General features: G+C 36.8%; 1 protein-coding gene across 5 annotated transcripts in view; it reads left to right on the forward strand.

The window, feature by feature from the left end:
* COPG2 (COPI coat complex subunit gamma 2) overlaps window positions 1-24,755 on the forward strand; it is a 129,488-nt gene that overhangs the window by 38,929 nt on the left and 65,804 nt on the right. For all 5 annotated transcript variants that reach the window (XM_060156658.1, XM_060156663.1, XM_060156662.1 and 2 more), the window contains one exon: window positions 24,003-24,136. In XM_060156658.1, coding sequence (XP_060012641.1) covers window positions 24,003-24,136 — 134 coding nt within the window. The remainder of the gene's footprint in view (window positions 1-24,002; window positions 24,137-24,755) is intronic.

Raw genomic sequence — 24,755 nt, forward strand, 5'->3', positions numbered from 1 at the left:
AAGATAGCACATCATCTTATTTTGATTCATGAATTCATTGAACCCTCAATCAGAATTTCAATTGGCTTCTTTTAAATACCAAACAGAAATGCATACGTTTGTGTGTCAAAAGACATACCAAGGATACCTTTAGTACTGTTTTTCATAATAGCCCTGAAATGGAAGCAGGCCAAAGGTCCATCACTGGTAGAATCAAAAAATAAATTTTGGTATATTCATATAGTAAACAGTATGCAACAGTGGAAATGAACATATTACCATTGTCAAATGTAACCACATGGATAAATCTCAAAGAAGTCACATACAAACAAATACATTCTGTATAGTTTTGTATAAATTAATTTCAGACTTAACTGGCACAACTAATCTGTAGTATTTTTTTGTTTGTTTTTGTTTTTGCGGTACGCGGGCCTCTCACTATTGTGGCCTCTCCCATTGCGGAGCACAGGCTCCGGACATGCAGGCTTAGCGGGCATGGCTCTCGGGCCCAGCCACTCCGCGGCACGTGGGATCTTCCCAGACCGGGGCACGAACCCGTGTCCCCTGCATCGACAGGCGGACTCTCAGCCACTGCGCCACCAGGGAAGCCTACCGTGATGAATATTGATGTTAGATGGAAGTAAAAGCATGTTAAGTTTTTGTGGTTTGTTTTTGTTTGGGAGGAAGATATTGCTAGTGATATTAAACTTTGTCAGAAATATATATGGGTTAGTAACTAAGAATATAAATGGAATATAAAGCTTTAATAATGTTGAAATAAAAATGGAACAAAGAAAAGTTGATTGAAGGTTGGTAAGGAAAAAATAATAAAGGCAAAGTATATAAATAGAAAAAAGAAAATAAATTGGATAGAATTAAGTGTAAATGTGTTAGTTATCTCTTGCTGTGTGACAGATTAGCCCAAAACATAGCCGCTTATAGCAGACATTTATTATCTCACAGTTTCTGTGGTTAGGAATTTGGAAGTAGCTTAGCTGTCTGGTTTTGGTTCAGGGTTCTTCATGAAGTTGCAATCAAGTTGTCAGAGCTGTAGTCATCTGAATCTGGAAGATTCCAATTTCATTCATGCAGTAGTTGATAGGCCTCAGTTTCTTCCTGGCTATTGACCAGGTGCTTCGTTTCTCACTTTGAGAGCCTTTCTCTAGGCTGCCTGGATGTCCTCACAGCCTGGCAGCTGGCTTCTCCAGAGTGAACTGAGGGAGAGAGCCTAAGGTGGAAGCTGCAGTGTTTTATAACCTAATCTTGAAAGTGACATGCCATCACCTCTGATGCTTTCTCTTGGTCACACAGACCAACCCTCATATAATGTGGGAGGGGGCTACACAAGGATGTAGATATTCAAAAGTGGAGATTTGGGAGGACCATCTTGGAGGCTGGCTAGCAAACAAGATATTTCAATTATAATAATAAATGTAAATGGGTTTACTTACATTATTAAAGGATTACTTATTAAAAGAGCCTCAGATTGGGTAAACAAAATAACAGACCTACTATATAGCCTTTTACATAAGACACTTCCAAACAGAATGACGAGGAAACATTTCAAGTAAATATGTCAAGAATATATGCTAGATATATACTAACACAAAAAAAAATAGTTTAGCATTATTAGTCTAAGCCCCAATAGGAATCAAGGTTTAAAGCATTAAAAATGACAGTGGGATTTTGTATTTTGACAAAAGTAATGGTCTTAAAAATGGTATAACAGGAGCGATCTTACATATACTTAATAGTGTTGTTTCAAAATATGTAAAGCAAAATGTTAAATACAAGAAATTAAGGTCTTGGGAGACTTTATTTATTTTTGGATTTTGAATTTTATTTTTTTATACAGCAGGTTCTTATTAGTTATCCGTTTTATACATATTAGTGTATATATGTCAATCCCAATCTCAAGGTCTTGGGAGACTTTAAACACTTCTCTTAGCTGGCCAATCAAGCATAAAAACTTCAGACTGTAGTTGACCTGTATATCACTGATAACAAAATTGACCTTGGATTTATAAGCCTGTGTCCAAGAGAGAATACATAATATTAATTCTTTAAAATTTTTAAATTGAGAAACATAATGTACATATAGAAAAATGCATAAAAGTTGTAGTTGTATACATTATGTCCACTTTCTGTGAGACACTCTTATAATGATCATATACATTAGGTGGTAGTACATTTCTGGTATTACAGAAATGTTTTATGTATCCTTCTTGGTCATAACTACCCCCAGTAGAAACCACTTTCTGACTTTTATGGTAGTTATTTCTTTGCTTTTATTTAGATTTTTACCCCCCTGTGCATGTATCCCTAAACAGTAAAGTTTAGTTTTGCCTTGTTTTGAACATTCTGTCTATAGAATCATGCAGTATTTTGGGTCTTTTTTTTTTTTTTTTCCACTCAGTATTCTGGTGTAAGATTCACCCTTGCTTTTGGTGTAGCTCTAGTTCATTTTAATTATATTTTATATTTCCTTGATTGAATACTTCCTAGTTTATTTATATTCATTCTTCTATTAATGCGCATTTGGATTATTTTCTGTTTGGAGCACTTATTAATAATGAAATGGCTATAAACAGTATCCCTGTACCTCATACCACACTGCCTCATTACCATAGCTTTGTGTCTTTGTATGTAAGCATGCATTTCTATAGGGTACATATCTAGGAATAGAACTGCTAGATCATTGGGTATACATCTCTTTACTAGGTAATGTTAGACTTTTTTTCAAAGTGATTGTACCAATTTACACTCCAGCCAGCAGTGTGGGATTTCTTGAGGCTTGATATTGTCAAACTTTAAAAATTTTACTAATCTAAGGGGTATATTATATATTTTTTATTGAGCTATAACTCGCATATCATAAAATTCACCTTTGTAAAGTGTAAAATTCAGTGGTCCTTAGTATATTCACAAAGTTGTATAACCACTACTACTAACTCCAGAACATTTTTACCACCCTAAAAAGAAAACCCCAACCCATTAACAGTCCTACTCCCTATTCTACCCTCCCCTCAACCCTTGGAAAACGTTAATCTGCTTCCTGTCTCTATGTATTTGCCTGTTCTGGACATTTTATATAAGTGGAATCATACAATATGTGGTCTTTAGTTTTTGGTTTCACTTACAATAATCTTTTCAGGGTTCATCTATATTGTAGAAGTATCAGTACCTCATTCTTTTTATGGGTGAATAATATTCCACTGGGTGGCTATACCATATTTTATTTATTCATTCGTCTGTTGATGGACATTTGGGTTGTTCCCACTCTTTGGCTATTATGAATAATGCTGCTATTGGCAGTCATGCATAATTTTTTATGTGGACATGTTTTCAGTTCTCGTGGACATTTACCTGTGAGTAGAATCCCCAGGTCATAATGTAACTATGTTTAACTTTTCGAGGCGTGCCAAACTGTTTGGCAAAGTGGTTGTAACCATTTTACATTCTTGCCAGCAGTGTGTGAAGTTCTGATTTCTCCACATCCTCACCAACACTCACTATTGTCTGTCTTTTTTTATTATACACACCATAGTAGGTGTGAAGAGGTATATCAATGTGGGATTTTCCCCCCCCCAACTGGAAAAGTTTTACTGAAAAAAAAATTACACAGGTAAGTTCTTGGTCTGACAGCAAGAAAAGTTTTAGTTCCCTAACAAGTTTCAGCATCTTTTCATATGCTTATTGGGCATTTGTATATCTTTTTAAAATCCTTTGCTCGTTTAAAAAAAATGGGATTATTTGTCTTTTATTGTTGTTTGAAATAGTTGTTAAATATATTTTGGATACTAGACCTTTATTAGGTATATAATTTTCAAGTATTTCCTCCCATTCTGTGGCCTTCCTTTTCACTTTCTTGATAGTGTCCTTTGAAGTACAGAAGTTTTAAATTTTGATGAAGTCTAATTTGTCTTTCTTTCTTTGGTTGCTTGTGCCTTTGTTATTATACCTAGGAAACCATTATCTAACCCAAGGTCACAAAGATTTACACCTATGCTTCCTTCTTCTAAGAGTTTTATTTTTTACATTTTGGTCTTTGGTCCATTTTGAGATATTTTTGTATATGGTGTGAAGCAGGGGTCCATTTTCATTCTTTTGCATGTGGATATGCAGTAGCAATATGAGTTTGCAGTTGTCTCAGCACCGTTTGTTGAGAGACTGGTCCTTTTCCCTTGAATTATCTTGGCATCATTGTCAAATCATTGTGGTTTTAATTTGTAATTTTCTAATAACTAATGAGTTTGAGAACCTTTTTCTATATTTATGAGCCATTTGGATATTCTTTTATATTTAAATACCTATTGGAGTTTTGCCCTTTTTTTTTGTTTGGGTTATCTGTTTTATCCTTATTGATTTCTAGTTCTTCTGTATTCTAGATGTGAGTCCTTTGTTGGTTGTATAAGTTGCAGATAGCTTTTCCCACTCAAGTTTGTCTGTTCCCTTTCTTTATATCTTAATGAACAGAACGTTTTTAAAGATAATGTCATTCTTTTACTTTCAGAATAATATTTTTGGTGTCTTGATCAAGAAATGTTTTCTACCCCAAGTTTTCAAATGTATTTTCTGTACTATTTTCTACAAGTGTTACAGTTTTAACTTTCATGTTTTAGGTCTATAATCTACCTGGAATTGTTTTTTGGATATGGTATAAGGTAGCAGTCTTTTTTTCCCATATGGATATGCAGTAGTCCCAGCGCCATTTGTTGAAATACCTGTCTGCTTTGCCATGAAATAGGCATCCTTATATGCATTGGTCTGTTTCTGGGCTCCTGTTCTCCACTACTCTATATTTCTCTCCCTGTACCAGCAAAACATTGCCTTATCATCACAGCTTTATAATAGTGTAGATATATGGTAGAACAAATCCTCCTCTCTTATTCATTTGCAGTAGTGTTTCTCAGTTCTTGTTTTGTATCCTTATTTCTCTTCTCTCTGTGTGTGTATATAATTTTATCAGGGATTGTTTAGCTTTCCCCTCAGTTGAGTTTGCCTCTTCCTGGGACACTCCCACCAAGAACATTAATAAAAAGCAAGAAATTCTAACCTGGGCAATCTTATCCCCCAGATTTTTCATTCATTGGGACTTTAGGGATATTTTTCCACAGGCAGCTAGTGAGACCAACCATCGCGGTGACTGGCCATGCTGCCAAAATGAGTCTCCTTTGGTCATGCTGCCAAATGACGTCTCATTCTTTGATCCACTTCCAGAAAGCTACAGTAGAAACCTGGCTTGATGTCCACCTTGCTATAACAATTTTTATGCAAATAAGTACAAATATCCAAGCAAAACTCATACCTAACCTACTGGAGTAACATTCATTGGGCGAAACACATAGACTGGTGCAGTACTAGTTGCACTGGGCTCCACATTGCCTTTTCATCCTAGGACAGTGTACAGAGGTCTATCAGGACCATTTTTCTCACCCCAAGAAAGGGATTATGACCCTTGGGTTTTGAGATTTCTAAACTACTGTGTATAATTATATGCCAACAAATTGGATAACCTAGAACCTATTTTGACGGCTTAACATAAATTTTGAGGGAAGCAGCCCTTTCCTGGCATAATCAAGGGCTGGGATCCAAACCTTGCCAAATGTATGACATGGCATGCTAGTAGTAGAAATCTCCATGTCCACCTTTACTGTTGGGGAAGCACCAGCCCTTCCTTTGGCATGATAGGAAGGAGCTTGAGTCCCAAGCTTTGTGGGTGACCAGAATCGATTACACATTTAGCTGAGTCCAGTTGTTATGGAAGTTCATAGGAATCCAGCTTCTTTTCTGAGTGGCCAGAAGATCAGTTTTGGACAAAATGACCATACTCCGCACTTGTTAAACTCATTTATTAATTTTCAGAATTTCTCTGGCAATTATTTTTGATTTTGTATGTCCAGTATTATAGTTGGCCTTTAAAAAAATTACAGTTTTTGCTATGAACTTCCCTCTTAGTACTGCTTTTACTGCATCCCATAAGTTTTGGTATGCTGTGTTTTTGTTTGTACGAAGGTATTTTCTAATTTCTCTTTTGATTTCTTCTTTGACCCATTGGTTGTTAAAGAGTGTGTTGTTTAATTTTCGTATGTTTGTGAATTTTCCAGTTTTCCTTTTGTTAATTCTAATTTCATCCCATTGTGGTTGAAAAAGATACTTGGTATGATTTTAATCTTCTTGAATTTGTTAAGACTTGTTACCTAACGTGATCTATTCTGGAGAACATTCCCTGTGCACTTGAGAAGAATGTGTATTTTGCTGCTGTTGGGCAAAAAGTTCTGTATATATCTGTTAGGTCAATGTAGTTCCAGCCCACTGCTTCCTTATTGATTTTCTGTCTGGATGTTTTATCCATTATTGAAAGTGGGGTATTGAAGTCTTCTACTATTATTGAATTGCTCTCTTTTCCCTTCAGATCTGTCAATGTTTGCTATATTTAGTTTTTTGAAAATTGTTTTGACTATTCTGGGTCCTTTATATTTCCATATAATTTTAGGATCAGCTTTGAATTTCTACAACAAAAAGCCTGCTGGCATTTTGATAGGAATCGCATTGAATAGAATAGATCTATTTTGGATAAATCAGTTTGGGAGAATTTCCATCTTGACAATATCTAGTCTTCCAGTCCGTGAACAGAAATTGTTTCTCCATTTATTTAGATTTCTCAGCAGGGTTTTGTAGTTTTCAGTGTAAAAGTCTTGCATTGCTTTTATTAAATTTATTTCTAAGTATTTTACTCTTTCTGATGCTGCTGTGAATGGAATTGTTCTGTTAATTTTGTTTTGGATTAATTGTTGCCAATATATAGAAATCAGCAGTTGATTGTTGATTTTCATGTGTTGATCTTGTATCCTGTAACCTTGATATGGTCATTTATTTGTTCCATTTGTGTGTGTGTGTGTGTTATATTCCTTGGGATTTTCATGTACAGGATCATGTCATCTGAGAACAAATACAGTTTTACTTCTTCCTTTCCAAACTAGATGTCTTTAATTTCTTTTTTTCCTAATTGTACCATCTTGAACCTTCAGTACAATGTTGAATAGAAGTGGTGAAAGCAGATATCCTTGCCTTGTCCCTGATCTTAAGGGGAAAGCATTAAGCATGACGTTAACCATGGATTTTATGAAGATGCCCTTTATCAGTTTGAGGGGATTCCCTTCATTCTCTAGCCTTTTTGAGAGTATTTATCATAAATCGGTGTTAGATTTTGTTGACTGCTTTTTCTGTACCTGTTAAGATGATCATGTGGTTTCTGTCCTTTTTATTATTAATTTGGTATGTAACACAAAGTGATTTTCTTTTTTCTTTTTCCTTTTTTAAAATTGAGGTAGAGTTGATTTACAATATTATATAAGTTTCAGGTGTACAACATAGTGATTCACAATTTTTAAAGGTTATACTCCATTTCTAGTCATTATCAAATCTTGTGTGTATTACCTGTGCTGTACAATATATCCTTGTAGCTTATTTATTTTATGAATAATAGTTTGTGTCTCTTACTCTCCTACCCCTATTTTGCCACTCCCCCTTCCCTCTCCCTACTGGTAACCACTAGTTTGTTCTCTATATCTGTGAGTCTTTTTCTTTTTTGTTATATTCACTAGTTTTATTTTTTAGATTCCACATATAAATGATATCATACAGTATTTGTCTTTCTCTGTCTGACTTATTTCACTTAGCATAGTATCCTCCAAGTTCATCCATGTTGTTGTAAAAATTTCATTTATTTTTATGTCCGAGTGGTGTTCCATTGTGTATATATACGACATATTCTTTATCCATTCATCTGTTGATGGACACTTAGGTTGCTTCAATATTTTGGCTGTTGTAAATAATGCTGCTGTGAACACTGGGGTGCATATATCTTTTTGAATTAACGTTTTCCTTTTCTTTGAATATATCCCCAGGAGTGGAATTGCTAGATCACATGGTAGTTCTGTTTTTAGTTTTCTGAGGAGTCTCCATATTGTTTTCCATAGTGGCTGCACCAATTTATATTCCCACCAACACTGTAGGAGGGTTCCCTTTTCTCCACACCATTCTCCACAGCATTTGTTATTTGTGGACTGTTTAATGATGTCTGTTATGGCAAGTATGAGCTGATATCTCATTGTGGTTTTGATTTGCATTTCTCTGATAACTAGTGATGTTGAGCATCTTTACATGTGCCTGTTGGCTATCTGTATGTCTTCTTTGGAATAATGACCATTCTGTACTTCTGCCCATTTTTAAATCAGGTTGTTTGTTTGTTTGTTCGTTTTGTTTTTCTTAACATCTTTATTGGAGTATAATTGCTTTACAATGGTATGTTAGTTTCTGTTGTATAACAGTGAATCAGCTATACATATACATGTATCCCCATATCTCCTCCCTCTTGCGTCTCCCTCCCACCCTCCCTATCCCACCCCTCTAGGTGGACACAAAGCATGGAGCTGATCTCCCTGTGCTATGTGGCTGCTTCCCACTAGCTATGCCACTCTCTCACTTCTTCCCAGCTTACCCTTCCCACTCCCCGTGTCCTCAAGTTCATTCTCTACGTCTGCATCTTTATTCCTGTCCTGCCCCTAGGTTCTTCAGAACCATTTTTTTTTTTTTTTTTTAGAATCCACATATATGTGTTAGCATACGGTATTTGTTTTTCTCTCTCTGACTTACTTCACTCTGTATGACAGACGTTAGGTCCATCCACCTCACTACAAATAACTCAATTTCGTTTCTTTTTATGGCTGAGTAATATTCCATTGTATATATGTGCCACATCTTCTTTATCCATTCATCTGTCGATGGACACTTAAGTTGCTTCCATGTCCTGGCTATTGTAAATAGAGCTGCAATGAACATTGTGGTACATGACTCTTCTTGAATTATGGTTTTCTCAGGGTATATGCCCAGTAGTGGGATTGCTGGGTCATATGGTAGTTCTATTTTTAGTTTTTTAAGGAACCTCCTTACTGTTCTCCATAGTGGCTGTATCAATTTACGTTCCCCTCAACAGTGCAAGAGGGTTCCCTTTTCTCCACACCCTCTCCAGCATTTATTGTTTGTAGATTTTCTGATGATGGTCATTCTGATTGGTGTGAGGTGATAGCTCATTGTGGTTTTGATTTGCATTTCTCTAATGAGTAGTGATGTTGCACATCCTTTCATGTGTTTGTTGTCAATCTGTATATCTTCTTTGGAGAAATGTCTATTTAGGTCTTCTGCCCGTTTTTGGATTGGGTTGTTTTTTGATATTGAGCTGCATGAGCTGCTTGTATATTTTGGAGATTAATCCTCTGTCAGTTGCTTCGTTTGCAAATATTTTCTCCCATTCTGAGGGTTGTCTTGCTTATGTTTTCCTTTGCTGTGCAAAAGCTTTTAAGTTTCATTAGGTCCCATTTGTTTATTTTTGTTTTTATTTATCTTTCTCTAGGAGGTGGGTCAAACAGGATCTTGCTGTGATTTATGTCATAGAGTGTTCTGCCTGTGTTTTCCTCTAAGAGATTTATAGTGTCTGGCCTTATATTTAGGTCTTTAATCCATTTTGAGGTTTTTTTGTGTGTATGGTGTTAGGGAGTGTTCTAATTTCATTCTTTTACATTTAGCTGTCCTGTTTTCCTAGCACCACTTATTGAAGAGGTTGCCTTTTCTCCATTGTATATTCTTGCCTCCTTTATCAAAGATAAGGTGACCATATGTGCGTGATTTATCTCTGGGCTTTCTCTCCTGTTCCATTGATCTATATTTCTGTGTTTGTGCCAGTCCCATACTGTCTTGATTACTGTAGCTTTGTAGTATAGTCTGAAGTCCGGGAGCCTGATTCCTCCAGCTCCATTTTTCTTTCTCACGGTTGCTTCGGGTATTCGGGGTCTTTTGTGTTTCTATACAGATTGTGAAATTTTTGTTCTAGTTCTGTGAAAAATGCCGTTGGTAGTTTGCTAGGGATTGCGTTGAATCTGTAGATTGCTTTGGGTAGTATAGTCATTTTCACAATGTTGACTCTTCCAATCCAAGAATATGGTATATCTCTCCATATGTTTGTATCATCTGTAATTTCTTTCATCAGTGTCTTATAATTTTCTGCATACAGGTCTTTTGTCTCCAGGTAGATTTATTCCTAGGTATTTTATTCTTTTTGTTGCAATGGTAAATGGGAGTGTTTCCTTAATTTCTCTTTCAGATTTTTCATCATTAGTGTATAGGAATGCAAGAGATTTCTGTGCATTAATTTTGTATCCTACTACTTTACCAAATTCATTGATTAGCTCTAGTAGTTTTCTGATGGCATCCTTAGGATTCTCTATGTATAGTATCATGTCATCTTCAAACAGTGACAGTTTTACTTCTTTTCCAATTTGGATTCCTTTTCTTTTTCTTCTCTGATTGCTGTGGCTAAAACTTCCAAAACTATGTTGAATAATAGTGATGACAGTGGTCAACCTTGTCTTGTTCCTGATCTTAGTAGAAATGCTTTCAGTTTTTCACCATATGGCCTTTATTATTTTGAGGTAAGTTCCCTCTCTGCCCACTTTCTGGAGAGTTTTTATTATAAACCGGTGTTGAATTTTGTCAAAAGCTTTTTCTGTGTCTGTTGAGATGATCATGTGGTTTTTCTCCTTTACTTTGTTAATATGGTGTATCACATTGATTGATTTGCGTATATTGAAGAATCCTTGCATTCCTGGCATAAACCCCACTTGATCATGGTGCATGAGCCTTTTAATGTGCTGTTGGATTCTGTTTGCTAGTATTTTGTTGAGGATTTTTGCATCTGTGTTCATTAGTGATACTGGCCTGTAGTTTTCTTTTTTGTGACATCTTTGTCTGGTTTTGGTATCAGGGTGATGGTGGCCTCGTAGAATGAGTTGGGGAGTGTTCCTCCTTCTGCTATATTTTGGAAGAGTTTGAGAAGGATAGGTGTTAGCGCTTCTCTAAATGTTTGATAGAATTCACCTGTGAAGCCATCTGGTCCTGGGCTTTTGTTTGTTGGAAGAGATTTTTAATCACAGTTTCAATTTCAGTGCTTGTGACTGGTCTGTTTATATTTGCTGTTTCTTCCTGGTTCAGTCTCAGAAGGTTGTGATTTTCTAAGAATTTGTCCATTTTTTCTAGGTTGTCCATTTTATTGGCATTTAGTTGCTTGTAGTAATCTCTCATGATCCTTTGTATTTCCGCAGTGTCAGTTGTTACTTCTCCTTTTTCATTTCTAATTCTGTTGATTTGAGTCTTCTCCCTTTTTTTCTTTGTGATTCTGGCTAATGGTTTATCAATTTTGTTTAACTTCTCAAAGAACCAGCTTTTAGTTTTATTGATCTTTGCTATCGTTTCCTTCATTTCTTTTTCATTTATTTCTGATCTGATCTTTATGATTTCTTTCCTTCTGCTAACTTTGGGTTTTTTTGGTTCTCTTTTCTCTAATTGCTCTAGGTGTAAGGTTAGTTTCTTTATTTGAGGTGTTTCTTGAGGTAGGATTGTATTGCTATAAACTTCCCTTAGAACTGCTTTTTGCATCCCATAGGTTTTGGGTCATCGTGTTTTCATTGTCATTTGTTTCTAGGTATTTTTTGATTTCCTCTTTGATTTATTCAGTTATCTCTTGGTTATTTAGTAGTGTATTGTTTAGCCACCATGTGTTTGTATTATTTTACAGATTTTTTTTCCTGTAATTGATATCTAGTCTCATAGCATTGTGGTCAGAAAAGATACTTGATACGGTTTCAGTTTTCCTAAATTTACCAAGGCTTGATTTGTGACCCAAGATATGATCTATCCTGGAGAATGTTCCATGAGCACTTGAGAAGAACGTGTATTCTGTTGTTTCTGGATGGAATGTCCTATAAATATCAATTAAGTCTATCTTGTTTAATGTATCATTTTTTTTATTGTTTTTTGTTTGTTTGTGGTATGCAGGCCTTTCACTGTTGTGGCCTCTCCCGCTGCGGAGCACAGGCTCCGGGTGCGCAGGCCCAGCGGCCATGGCTCACAGGCCCAGCCACTCCGCGGCACACGGGACCCTCCCGGACCGGGGCATGAACCTGCGTCCCCTGCATCGGCAGGCAGACTCCCAACCATTGCATCACCAGGGACGCCCTAATGTATCATTTAAAGCTTGTGTTTCCTTATTTATTTTCATTTTGGATGATCTGTCCCTTGGTGAATGTGGGGTGTTAAAGTCCCCTATTATTATTGTGTTACTGATTGATTTCCCCTTTTATGGCTGTTAGCATTTGCCTTATGTATTTAGGTGCTCTTATGTTGGGTTCATAAATATTTACAACTGTTATATCTCCTTCTTGGATTGATCCCTTGATCATTATGTAGTGTCCTTCTTTGTCTCTTGTAATACTCTTTATTTTAAAGTCTATTTTGTCTGATACAAGAATTGCTACTCCAGCTTTCTTTTGATTTCCATTTACATGGAATTTCTTTTTCCATTCCCGCATTTTCATTCTGTATGTGTCCTTAGGTCTGAAATGGGTTTCTTGTAGACAGCAAATATATGGGTCTTGTTTTTGGATCCATTCAGCCAGTCTATGTCTTTTGGTTGGAGCATTTAATCCATTTACCTTTAAGGTAATTATCGATATGTATGTTGCTATTACCATTTTCTTAATTGTTTTGGGTTTGTTATTGTAGGTCTTTTCCTTGTTTTGTGTTTCCTGCCTAGAGAAGTTCCTTTAGCATTTGTTGTAAAGCTGGTTTGGTGGTGCTGAATTATCTTAGCTTTTGCTTGGCTGTAAAGGTTTTAATTTCTCCACTGAATCTGAATGAGATCCTTGCTGGATAGAGTAATCTTGGTTGTAGGTTTTTCCTTTTCATCACTTTAAGTATGTCCTACCACACCCTTCTGGCTTGCAGAGTTTCTGCTGAGAAATCAGCTGTTAACCTTATGGGGATTCCCTTGTATGTTATTTGTTGATTTTCTCTTTTAATATTTTTTCTTCGTATTTAATTTTTGATAGTTTGATTAATATGAGTCTTGGCGTGTTTCTCCTTGGATTTATTCTGTATGGGACTCTTTGTGCTTCTTGGACTTGATTGACTATTTCCTTTCCCATATTAGGGAAGTTTTCAACTATAATCTCTTCAAATATCTTCCCACTCTGTTTCTTTTTCTCTTCTTCTTCTGGGACCCCTATAATTTGAATGTTGGTGCGTTTAATGTTGTCCCAGAGGTCTCTGAGACTGTCCCCAATTCTTTTCGTTCTTGTTTCTTTATTTCTGCTCTGTGGTAGTAATTACCACTATTTTATATTCCAGGTCACTTATCCATTCTTCTGCCTCAGTTTTTCTGCTATTGATTCCTTCTAGAGAATCTTAAATTTCATTTATTGTGTTGTTCATCATTGTTTGTTTGCTCTTTAGTTCTTCCAGGTCCTTGTTAAACTTTTCTTGTATTTTCTCCATTCTATTTCCAAGATTTTGGATCATTTTGCTATCATTACTCTGAATTCTTTTTCAGGTAGACTGCCTATTTCCTCTTCATTTGTTAGGTCTGGTGGGTTTTTACCTTTCTCCTTCATATGCTGTGTATTTGTCTGTCTTCTCATTTTGCTTAACTTACTACGCTTGGAATCTCCTTTTCCCAGGCTGCAGATTCGTTGTTCCCATTGTTTTTGGTGTCTGCCCCCAGTGGGTAAGGTTGGTCCAGTGGGTTGAGTAGGCTTCCTGGTGGAGGGGACTGGTGCCTGTGTTCTGGTGGATGAGGCTGGATCTTGTCTTTCTGGTGGGCAGTATCGCGTCTGGTGGTGTGTTTTGGGGTGTCTGTGATCTTATTATGATTTTAGGCAGCCTCTCTGCTAATGGGTGGGGTTGTGTTCCTGTCTTGCTAGTTGTTTGGTATGGGGTATCCAGACCTGTAGCTTGCTGGTCGTTGAGTGGAGCTGGGTCTTAGCGTTGAGATGGAGATCTCTGGGAGAGCTTTCGCTGTTTGATATTACATGGGGCTGGGAGGTCTCTGGTGGTCCAATGTCCTGAACTTGGCGCTCCCACATAAGAGGCTCAGGCCTGACACCCGGCCAGAGCACCAAGACCCTGTCAGCCACACAGCTCAGAAGAAAAGGGAGAAAGAAAAAGAAAGAAAGAAAAAATAAAATAAAGTTATTAAAATAAAAAATTATTAAAAATAAAAAGGTAATTAAAAAAAAGGAGAGCAACCAAACCAATAAACAAATCCACCAATGATAACAAGCAGTAAAAACTATGCTAAAAAAAAAAGGTGGACAGACAGAACCCTAGGACAAATGGTAAAAGCAAAGGTATACAGACAAAATCACAGAAAGAAGCATACACACATACACACTCACAAAGAGAGAAAAAGGAAAAAAAATATAATATATATATCTACATAAAAAATATATATATATATAAAAGGAAGAGAGTAACCAAATCAGTAAACAAATCTACCAATGATAATAAGCTCTAAATACTAAACTAAGATAAACATAAAATCAGAAACAAATTAGATGCCGAAAGCAAACCCCATTCTACAGTTGCTCCCAAAGTCCACCACCTCAATTTTGGGATAATTCGTTGTCTATTCAGGTTTTCCACAGATGCAGGGTACATCAAGTTTATTGCTCCTGAGGCTTCTAGGAGAAATTTCCCCTTCTCTTCTTTGTTCACACAGCTCCTGGGGTTCAGCTTTGGATTTGGCCCTCCCTCTGCGTTTAGGTCGCCTGAGAGCTTCTGTTGCCTTTTGGGAAGTCTGAGGTCTTCTGCCAGTGTTCAGTAGGAGTTGTTACACATGTAGATGTATTTTTGATGTATTTGTGGGGAGGAGGGTGATCTCCACGTCTTACTCCTCTGCCATTTTGAAGGTCCTCATGATTTTCTGATGTTAAATCAATTTTGTTTGCATTCTTGGGAAAAATGCTACTTGATTATGATATATAATTCTTTTTATGTATTGGTGGATTCAGGTTGCTGATAATTTGTTAAGGAGTTCATATGTCTATGTCAGGAGGGATATTGGTCTGTTGTTTTCTGAGAATTTGTCAGGCTTTGTTATCCAGGTAATAATGGCATCACATCATTAGCTGGGAGTTAGTGTACCCTCATTTATGTTATAAAAGAGTTTGTGAAGGATTGGTATTATTTCTTAAATATTTGATAGAATTAACCAATGAAGCTGTTGTGACCTTTGCTTTTTTTGAGGGAAGTTTTTGGGTTTTTTTGCGGTACGCGGGCCTCTCACTGCTGTGGCCTCTCCAGTTGTGGAGCACAGGCTCCAGACGTGCAGGCTCAGTGGCCATGGCTCACGGGCCCAGCTGCTCCGTGGCATGTGGGATCTTCCTGGACCGGGGCACGAACCCGTGTTCCCTGCATCGGCAGGCGGACTCTCAACCACTGCGCCACCAGGGAAGCCCTTGAGGGAAGATTTTAAGTAACTAACTCATAGGTCTGTTTAGATTCTATATTTCTTTGTAAGTCAGGTTTGGTAGTTTGGTATTTCTAGGGATTTTGCCATTTCATCTAAGTTATCTAATTTGTTGGCATATAGTTGTTTATAATATTCTCTTATAATCATTTAAATTTCTTTAGGGTCAGTAGTGTTGTCCTTTACTTCATTCCTGATTTTGGTAATTTGTATTCTTCGCTTTTTTTTCCTTGTTTAGTCTAGCTAAAGGTTTGTCAATTTTGTTGAATTTTTCCAAAGAACTAGCTTTGTGTTTCGTTCATTTTTTTTATTGTTATTTTTCTGCATTCTAGTCCATCGATCTTTTCTCTGATCTTTATTTACTTTCTTCTTGCTGTGGACTTGGTTTACTCTTCTTTTTCTAATTTCTTTATTCTGGATACTTAGGTTACTGAATTGAGACCTTTCTTCTTTTCTGGTATAGGTGTTTAGAGCTACAAATTTCCCTCCATGCATTGTTTTGGCTACATCTCATAAATTTTGATTTACTGTGTTTTTGTTGTCATTCTGTTTCAGATTTTTTCTTGTTTTCCATTTGATTTATTCTGGATACATGGGTTACTTAGAAATAAGTTGTTTAATTTCCAAATATTGGGGATTTCCTTTATTTTCTGTTGCTAATTTATAATTTACTTCAGTCGTGGCTGGGGAATATGCTTTGATGATTTCTATCCTTTTAAATGTATTGAGACTTATTTTATGACTGGCATTTAATCTGTCTTTGAGAACTGTCCATATGCACTTGAAAAGAATGTATTTTATAGTCACTGGGTTGAATGTTCTAGGTTGAGTTGAGGAATTAAATTGTTCAGGTCCTCTATATCCTTGATGATTTTGTCTAGTTGTTCTATCAGCTATGGGGTAGGTATAGACATCTCCAGCTCTTATTGTTAAAAGATCTATTCCTCCTTTAGTGTTAAGTTTTTTTTGTTTTGTTTTTGTTTTTTGCGGTACGCGGGCCTCTCACTGCTGCGGCCCCTCCTGTTGCGGAGCACAGGCTCTGGACGCGCAACCCAGTGGCCATGGCTCATGGGCCCAGCCGCCCCGCGGCACATGGGATCCTCCCGGACCGGGGCACGAACCCACGCCCCCTGCACTGGCAGGCAGACTCCCAACCACTGCACCACCAGGGAAGCCCTAGTGTTAAGTTTTGTTTCATATATTTTGAGGCTCTGTTGTTAAGTGTGTATATGTTTATCACTGTTATATCATCCTGATGTATTGAGCAGCTTCTCATTATGTCTCTTTTTGTTTCTTGTAATATTTTGTCTTAAATTCTCTGTCTGATATTAATATAGCCACTCCTGATCTCTTACGATTAGTTTGCATGGCATATCTTTTGCCATCATTTTACTTTCATCTCATTTGTATCTTTGAATCTAATGTGTATCTCTTGTAGACGGCACATAGTTTGATTTTGCTTTTTTATCCTGTCTGGCAATCTCTATCTTTTGGTTGGGGTGTTTAGACCTTTCATATTTAATATAATTATTGACATGGTTGTATTTACCTTCGCCATTTTGCTGTTTTTTCTATAGAAGTGTCTGTCTATTTTGTTCCTCTCTTCCTCTTTGACTGCCTTCTTTTGTGTTAAATAAAATTTTCATTGAATCATTTTAATTTCTCTGTCAATATTTTTACTGTTTAAAAAGTTGTTTCTCGGGCTTCCCTGGTGGTGCAGTGGTTGGCGGTCTGCCTGCCGAGGTAGGGGACGTGGGTTCATGCCCCGGTCTGGGAGGATCCCACATGCCACGGAGCGGCTAGGCCCATGGGCCATGGCCGCTGGGCCTGCACGTCTGGAGCCTGTGCTCTGCAACGGGAGAGACCACAGCAGTGAGAGGCCCGCGTACCGCAAAAAAAGAAAAAAAAAGTTGTTTCCCTGGGAATTAGAATATGCATTTTAATTTACCATGATCTACTTCAGATTAAGGCTAATTTAATTTTCGTAAAATATAGAATCTTTGCTCCAGTATAGTTCTGTTCTCTCCCTGCTCCTGTTTGCTATTATTGTCATGTATATTACATGTATGTGCATTATCCAATAATGCAGTGTTATAATTATTTTTATACAATTTTATGTCCTTTAGTTAAGAGAAATGAAAAAAATTATTTGTAGAATAATTTATATTAACTCACATATTTACCATTTCTGGTGCACTTTATTTCTCATTGATTATTCATGTCACTGGAGTCAGTCTTTCAGTTTAACAGACTTCGTTTAGTATTTTTTATAAATCAGGTATGTTAGCAATACATTGTCTCAGTCACTGCTTATCTGGGAATGTCCTTTTATTAGCCTTCATTTTTGGAACATAGTTCTGCTGGATAGAGAATTTTTATCTTTTTATTTCAACACTTTGAATATGGCATTCTCTATTTCATTGTTTCAGGTGAAAAGCCACTAATTGTATTGTTGCTCCCCTGTACAATGTGATGAGTAGCTTTTATCTTGCTTCTGTCAAGATTTTCTCTTTGTCTTATGCTTTCAGCACTTTGATTATGGTGTGTCTATATGTGGATCTTTTTTTATTTTTCCAACTTGGGATTTGTTGAGCTTCTCAAGTGTGTAGATTAATATTTTTAACAAATTTTGGTAGTTTTTGGTCATTATTTCTCAGGCTATTCCTTTTGTCCCTTTGTCTCTCTCCTTTCCTTCCGGGACTCCTATCATGAAAATGTTGGTACACTTAGTTATATTCCATAGGTCTCCAAGGCTCTGGGTTTTTTTTCCTTCATTCTTTATTTTCCTCAGCTAGATTATCTCAGTTTAACCTATCCTCAAGTTTTCTGGCTTTTTCTACTGTCAGTGCAAATCAGCTGTTGAATTGCAGATTTGAATTTTTTAAAAGTTGTTTCTGAACTCTCGCAGTTTTTTAAAAATTGAAGTACAGTTGATTTACACTACTGTGTTTCAGGTGTACAGCAAAGTGATTCATTCGTTTTTATGGCTGAGTAATCGTGTGTGTGTGTGTGTGTGTGTGTGTTTATTATATATATATGCATATTACCTCTTCTTTATCCATTCATCTGTTGATGGATACTTAGGTTGCTTCCATGTCTTGGCTGTTGTAAATAATGCTGCTATGAACATTGGGGTGCATGTATCTTTTCGAATTAGAGTTTTTGTCTTTTCTGGTTATATGCCCAAGAATAGGATTGCTGGATCATTTGGTAGCTCTATTTTTAGTTTTTTAAGGAACCTCCATACTGTTTTCCCTACTTACTGGTTGCACCAGTTTACATTCCCACCAACAGTGTAGGAGGGTTCCCTTTTCTCCACACCCTCTCCAGCATTTATTATTTATAGACTTTTTTTTTTTTTGGCGGTACACACCTCTCACTGCTGTGGCCTCTCCAGTTGTGGAGCACAGGCTCTGGACGCGCAGGCTCAGCGGCCATGGCTCATGGGCCCAGCTCCTCCGCGGCATGTGGGATCTTCCCAGACCGGGACATGAACCGATGTCCCCTGCATCGGCAGGCGGACTCTGAACCACTGCACCACCAGGGAAGCCCTATTTATAGACTTTTTGATGATAGCCATTCTGAGTGGTGTAAAGCGATACCTCCTTGTGGTTTTGATTTGCATTTAATTAGTGATATTGACCATCTTTTCATATGCATGTTGGCCATTTGTATATCTTCTTTGGAAAAATGTCTATGTCATCTGCTCATTTTTTGATTGGGTTGTTTGTTTTTTTGATATTGAGTTTTATGAGCTGTTTGTATATTTTGGAAATTAACCCCTTGTCAGTCACATTGTTTGCAAATATTTTCTCACATTCTATAGGTTGTATTTTCATTTCGTTGATGGTTTCCTTTGCTATGCAGAAGCTTTTAAGTTTGATTAGGTCCCATTTGTTTATTTTTGGTTTTTTTTTCTTTTGCCTTGGGAGACTAGTCTAAGAAAATATTGCTACTATTTATGTCAGAGAATGTTTTGCCTGTCTTCTCTTCTAGGAGTTTTACGGTGTCACATCCTATATGTGTCTTCAAAGCATTTTGAGTTTATTTTTGTATATGATGTGAAGGAGTGTTCTAATTTCATTGATTTACAAATAGCTGTCCAGCTTTCCCAACACCATTTGCTGAAGGCACTGTGTTTTCTCCATCGTATATTCTTGCCTCCTTTGCTGGAGATTAATTGTATGGGTTTGTTTCTGGGCTCTCTATTCTGTTGCATTGATCTATATGTCTGCTTTTGTGCCAGTACCACAGTATTTTGATTAGTGTAGCTTTGTAGTATTGTCTGAAGTCTGGGAGAGTTATACCTCCAGCTTTGTTCTTTTTCCTCAGAATTGCTTTGTCAATTCGGGGCCTTCTGTGATTCCATATAAATTTTAGGATTATTTGTTCTAGTTCTGTGAAAACTGTCATGGGTAATTTGATAGATATAGCATTAAATCTGTAGATTGCTTTCAGTAGTATGGCCATTTTAATAATATTAATTCTTCCAATCCAAGAGCATGGGATATCTTTTCATTTCTGTGAATCATCTTCAGTTTCCTTTATCAGTGTTTTAGAGTTATCAGCATATAGGTCTTTCATCTCCTTGGTTAGGTTTATTCCTGTGTTTTTGTGTGTGTTTGTGTTTAGTGCGATTTTAAACTTTTTTTTTTTTTTACTTTCTGATATTTCATTGTTACTGTAAAGAAATGCAGCAGATTTCTGTATATTAATCTTGTACCCTGCTACCTTGCTGAATTCATTTATTAGTTCTAATAGTTTTTGTGTGGAGTCTTTAGGGTTTTCTGTATAGAGTATTGTGTCATCTGCATATAATGACAATTTTACCTCTTCCCTTCCAATTTGGATACCTTTTATTTCTTTTTCTTGTCTGGTTGCTGAGGCTAGGACTTCCAAAAATATGTTGAATAGCAGTGGTAAGAGTGGGCACCCTTGTCTTGTTCCAGAATTTAGTGGGAAGGCTTTCAGCTTTTCACTGTTGAGTATTGTGTTGGCTCTGGGTTTGTCATAAATGGTTTCTATTGAGATGTATTTCCCCTATACCCACTTCAGTGAGAGTTTTCATCATGAATGGATGTTGAATTTTATCACATGCTTTTTCTACATCTATTGAGATGATCATGTGGTTTTTGTCGTTTCTTTTGTTGGTGTGGTATATCACGTTGATTGATTTGCATATGTTGAACCATCTTTGTGACCCTGGTAAGAATCCAACTTGATCATGGTGTATGATCCTTTATATGTGTTGTTGGAGTTGGCTTGCTTAAATTTTGTTGAGGACTTTTGCATCTCTATTTGTCAAAGATATTGGCCAGTAATTTTCTTTTTTTTTGTAGTGTCTTTCTTTTTGGTATCAGGGTGATGGTGGCTGCATAAACTGACTTTGGGAGTGTTTCCTCCTCTTAAATCTTTTGGAATAATTTGAGAAGGATAGGTATACGTTCCTCTTTGTATGTTTGGTTGAATTCCCCAGTTAAGCCATCTGGTCCTGGATTTTGTTTGTGGGGAGTTTTTTTAGTTTTTTTGTTTGTTTTTTATTACAGATTCTATTTCACTTCTAGTGATTGGTCTGTTCAAATTATGTTTCTTCTTGATTCAATTCTGGCTGTTTCTAAAACCTTTTCTGTTTCTTCTCGGTTGTTCAATTTGTTGGCTTATAACTGTTCATAGTATTTTCTTATGACTTTTTGTATTTCTGCAGTATTGGTTGTTATTTATCATTTCTTATTTTGTTTATTTGGGTCTTCTCTCTTTTCTTCTTGTTAGCCTGGCTAGAGGTTTGTCGATTTTGTTTATCCTTTCAAAAAAACCAGCTCTTGGTTTTATCGAGCTTTTCTATTGTTGTTTTGATCTCTATTTTATTTATTTCCTCTCTGATCTTTATTATTTCCTTCCTTTTAATGACTTTGGCTTTTGTTTATTTTTCTTTTTTCTAATACTTTTAGGTGGTAGGTTAGGTTATTTGCTTGAGATTTTACTTGTTGCTCAAGAAAGGCCTGTATCGCTCTGAATTTCCCTCTTTGAACTACTTCTGCTGCATCGCATAGATTTTGTAAGGTTGTGTTTTCATTGTTGTTTGTCTCGAGGTATTTTCTGATTTCCTCTTTGATTTCATTGTTGACTCATTGGTTTTTTAGTAGGATGTTGTTTAGTCTCCGTGTGATTTTTTTTTCCCATTTTTCTTTCTGTGGTTGATTTCTAGTTTGATACTGTTGTGGTCAGAAAAGATGCTTGATATAATTTCTGTCGTCTTAAATTCATTGAGGCTTGTTTTGTGTCCTCGTGTGTGGTCTATCCTAGAGAATGTTCCATGAGCACTTGAAAAGAATGTGTATTTTGTTTGTTTTTTGTTTTTGTTTTTTTTTGGATGAAGTGTCCTGTAGATACCAATTAAGTACATCTGTTCTGTTGTGTCATTTAGGATCTCTCTTGCCTTATTGATTTTCTGTCTGAAAGATCATCCATTGATGTCAATGGGGTGTTAAAGTCTCCTACTATTATTGTATTCCTGTCAATTTCTCCCTTTATGTCTGTTAGTATTTATTTTGTATATTTAGGTGTTCCTACATTGGGTGCATATGTATGTTAACAAGTGTAATGTCCTCTTCTTGTATTAATCCCTTTATCATTATATAGTGTCCTTCTTTGTCTTTCTTTTTGGACTTTGTTTTAAAGTCTGTTTTGTCTGATATGAATATCGCTACCCCTGCTTTCTTATTGTTTCCATTTGCATGAAATATCTTTTTCCATCCCCTCACTTTCAATCTATGTGTGACTTTGCCCTAAAGTGAGTCTCTTGTAGGCAGCATATTGTAGGTACTTGTTCTTTTATCTGAGCAGATTTGAAATTTTTATTCTAGTTATGCACTTTCCAAATCCAGAGTTTGTATTTGGTTCCTTTAAAAAAACAAACAACTCATTTTTTCCTCTTTATTGATACTCTCTCTTGGGTGAGGCATGATTGTCATGCCTTTAACTTTTTAATTCCCTTTAATTCTTTAGATATGGTTTCTTTTGCTTCTTTGAACATATTTATATTAGTTGCCTTAAAGGCTTTGCCTAGTACATCCAACATCTGGGCTCCCTCAAGAATAATTTCTATTGACTGCATTTTTTCACTATATATGGGCCATACCTCACTATTTCTTTGCGTGTCATAGCTTTTTGTCAAAAACTGGATATTTAATATACTGTGGTAACTGACAATCTTATTTCCCCCTTTTCCATTCTCAGAGTTTGTTTTTGTTGCTGTTTGTTATTGTTGTTTGTTTAGTGACTTTCCTGGACTAATTCTGCAGTCCTTATTCTTTGTCATGTGTGGCTGCTGAAGTCTGCTTGGTTAGCTGAGTCTTCGGATAATGATTTGACAGATTTTCTTAAATGCTTTTGACCAACATGTCTCCCATCTTTTTTTCAGTGGGCATTTTGTGTGTTGGGGTATGCATAACTGTGCCTAGTCTTCCCTTCCTAATTGTGCAGAAACTCAAAGTCAAGCATGGGTGAGAGGCTAGAGCTCCGTAAGCTCTTACCTGGGTATTTGCACAGCCTTCTAGATCCCCAGGAATATGTCAGAAATTAAAGCCCCTTATGGGCATCTCATTTCTTAGATTTTCTTTTTAAGTTTTTTTGGCCAGACTCCTGTTTGTGCCAACTAGAATCAGTACCTGTGGCAACTGCAGTGTTAAGCAATTGCTGCTGTTTTTTGGGAGACAAACCTCCTGGGGATAGGGCTTTCCTCACTGAATGTTCTCAGAGTTAGATGAAATAAAAATTCGCTTCGGGGAATTCCCTGGTGGTCCAGTGGTTTGGACTCCACACTTCCACTGCAGAGTGCATGGGCTTAACCCCTGGTTGGGGAACTGAGATCCCACATGCTGTGTAGTGCGGCCAAAACATTAGCTTCATGAATGGGGCTTTTTTAAGGAGCATCATTCAGGTCAAGTAGTGACAGTGCTCCAGGAACAGGGCTTTTGATGGTGCTCCAAATTCATCTGCCTCCTTCAGTGGCTACTAGGCTGCTGGCTTTCATAGCTAGTATGGTTCTGAGGCCCTGGTTTCCAAGGCTACCATGAAGCTGGGAAGAGGGTATGAAATAGAGCAAGTTAAAATACCAGAATGCTTACTGTTCTTATGAAGATTCAGCTGTTCCTCTTGAATAAATGTTCCTAGGATTGTTGCAATCCTTCAGCTAACTTCTAGAGTGCTGAAAAAGTTGATTTTGAAAATTTACACCAGTATTCTCATTGCTTTTATGGAGGAGTGTCTTTTCAGAGGTCCTTCATTCATAATTCCAAAAGTGCTCCTCATTCTGTCTTTGCTTTTTTTTAAAAAAAAAATTTATTTATTTCGTCACGCCAGGTCTTAATTGCGGCTCGCGGGCTTGTTAGTTGCAGCTTGTGGGCTTGTTAGTTGCGGCTCACTGGCTCCTAAGTTGCAGCACACAGGCTCCTTAGTTGTAGCATATGAACTCTCAGTTGCGGCATGCATGTGGGATCTAATTCCCTGACCAGGGATTGAACCCAGGCCCCCTGCATTGGGAGCATGGAGTCTTAACCACTGTGCCACCAGGGAAGTCCCCCTGTCTGTGCTTTTAGCCACTATGCACATTGCCTCTGTTCTTTATGATATCTAATTATGGCCTGTGTCTATTTATTGTCAGCCATGAAAGTCCAGTCTTCGATTTCATTGAGAGCTGCTTGCGAAATAAACATGAAATGGTTATTTATGAAGCTGCTTCAGCTATCATCCATCTTCCTAACTGTACTGCAAGGGAGTTGGCACCTGCTGTTTCAGGTTAGTTGTATATTTGATAACTGGCTTCTGTTTATTTTCTTATGTTTTTGTTTTAAGTTCCATAGGTATACAGAATAGGTAATTTTGAACCTTAGCTCTGTATATGTAGTTTTTACATTTTGATACATAAATGGTTTATTTTAGCTGTTTTTTAGTTACAATTGTACCTCCATATCCTTGGGTTCCACATCCCACCAATTCAACCCAATCGATTCACAGTTGGTTGAATCCTCAAATGTGGAACCTGCAGATACCAAGGGCTGATTGTGCTACACCATTTTATAGAAGGGTCTTTAGCATCCCCAGATTTTGGCATCTGCTAGCGGTCCTGGAAGGTCCGGGGTCCAGTCCCCTGCAGATATGGAGGGGTGACTATTTCTTTTTCTGAAGTTATCATTTCCCCATATTAAAAAATTTAAGTTTTTACTTAGAAAACAAGTAACTTTAATGCCTTCAGTTCTCCATGTTTAAAAAACCCATTTACTCTTACAACCATAAATATTCCTACTCTTTAAATTCAGATATTAATGGGTATATTAACTTTTTTAGGAAAAAAATAAACTTTGTTTCCTGTATTTAAAGTTTTTATAGCTCAACAAAAAGTACTTTTTCTATTTTT

Source organism: Lagenorhynchus albirostris, chromosome 8 (assembly GCF_949774975.1).
Source record: "Lagenorhynchus albirostris chromosome 8, mLagAlb1.1, whole genome shotgun sequence".
In the NCBI taxonomy this organism is placed as follows: Eukaryota; Metazoa; Chordata; class Mammalia; order Artiodactyla; family Delphinidae; genus Lagenorhynchus; species Lagenorhynchus albirostris.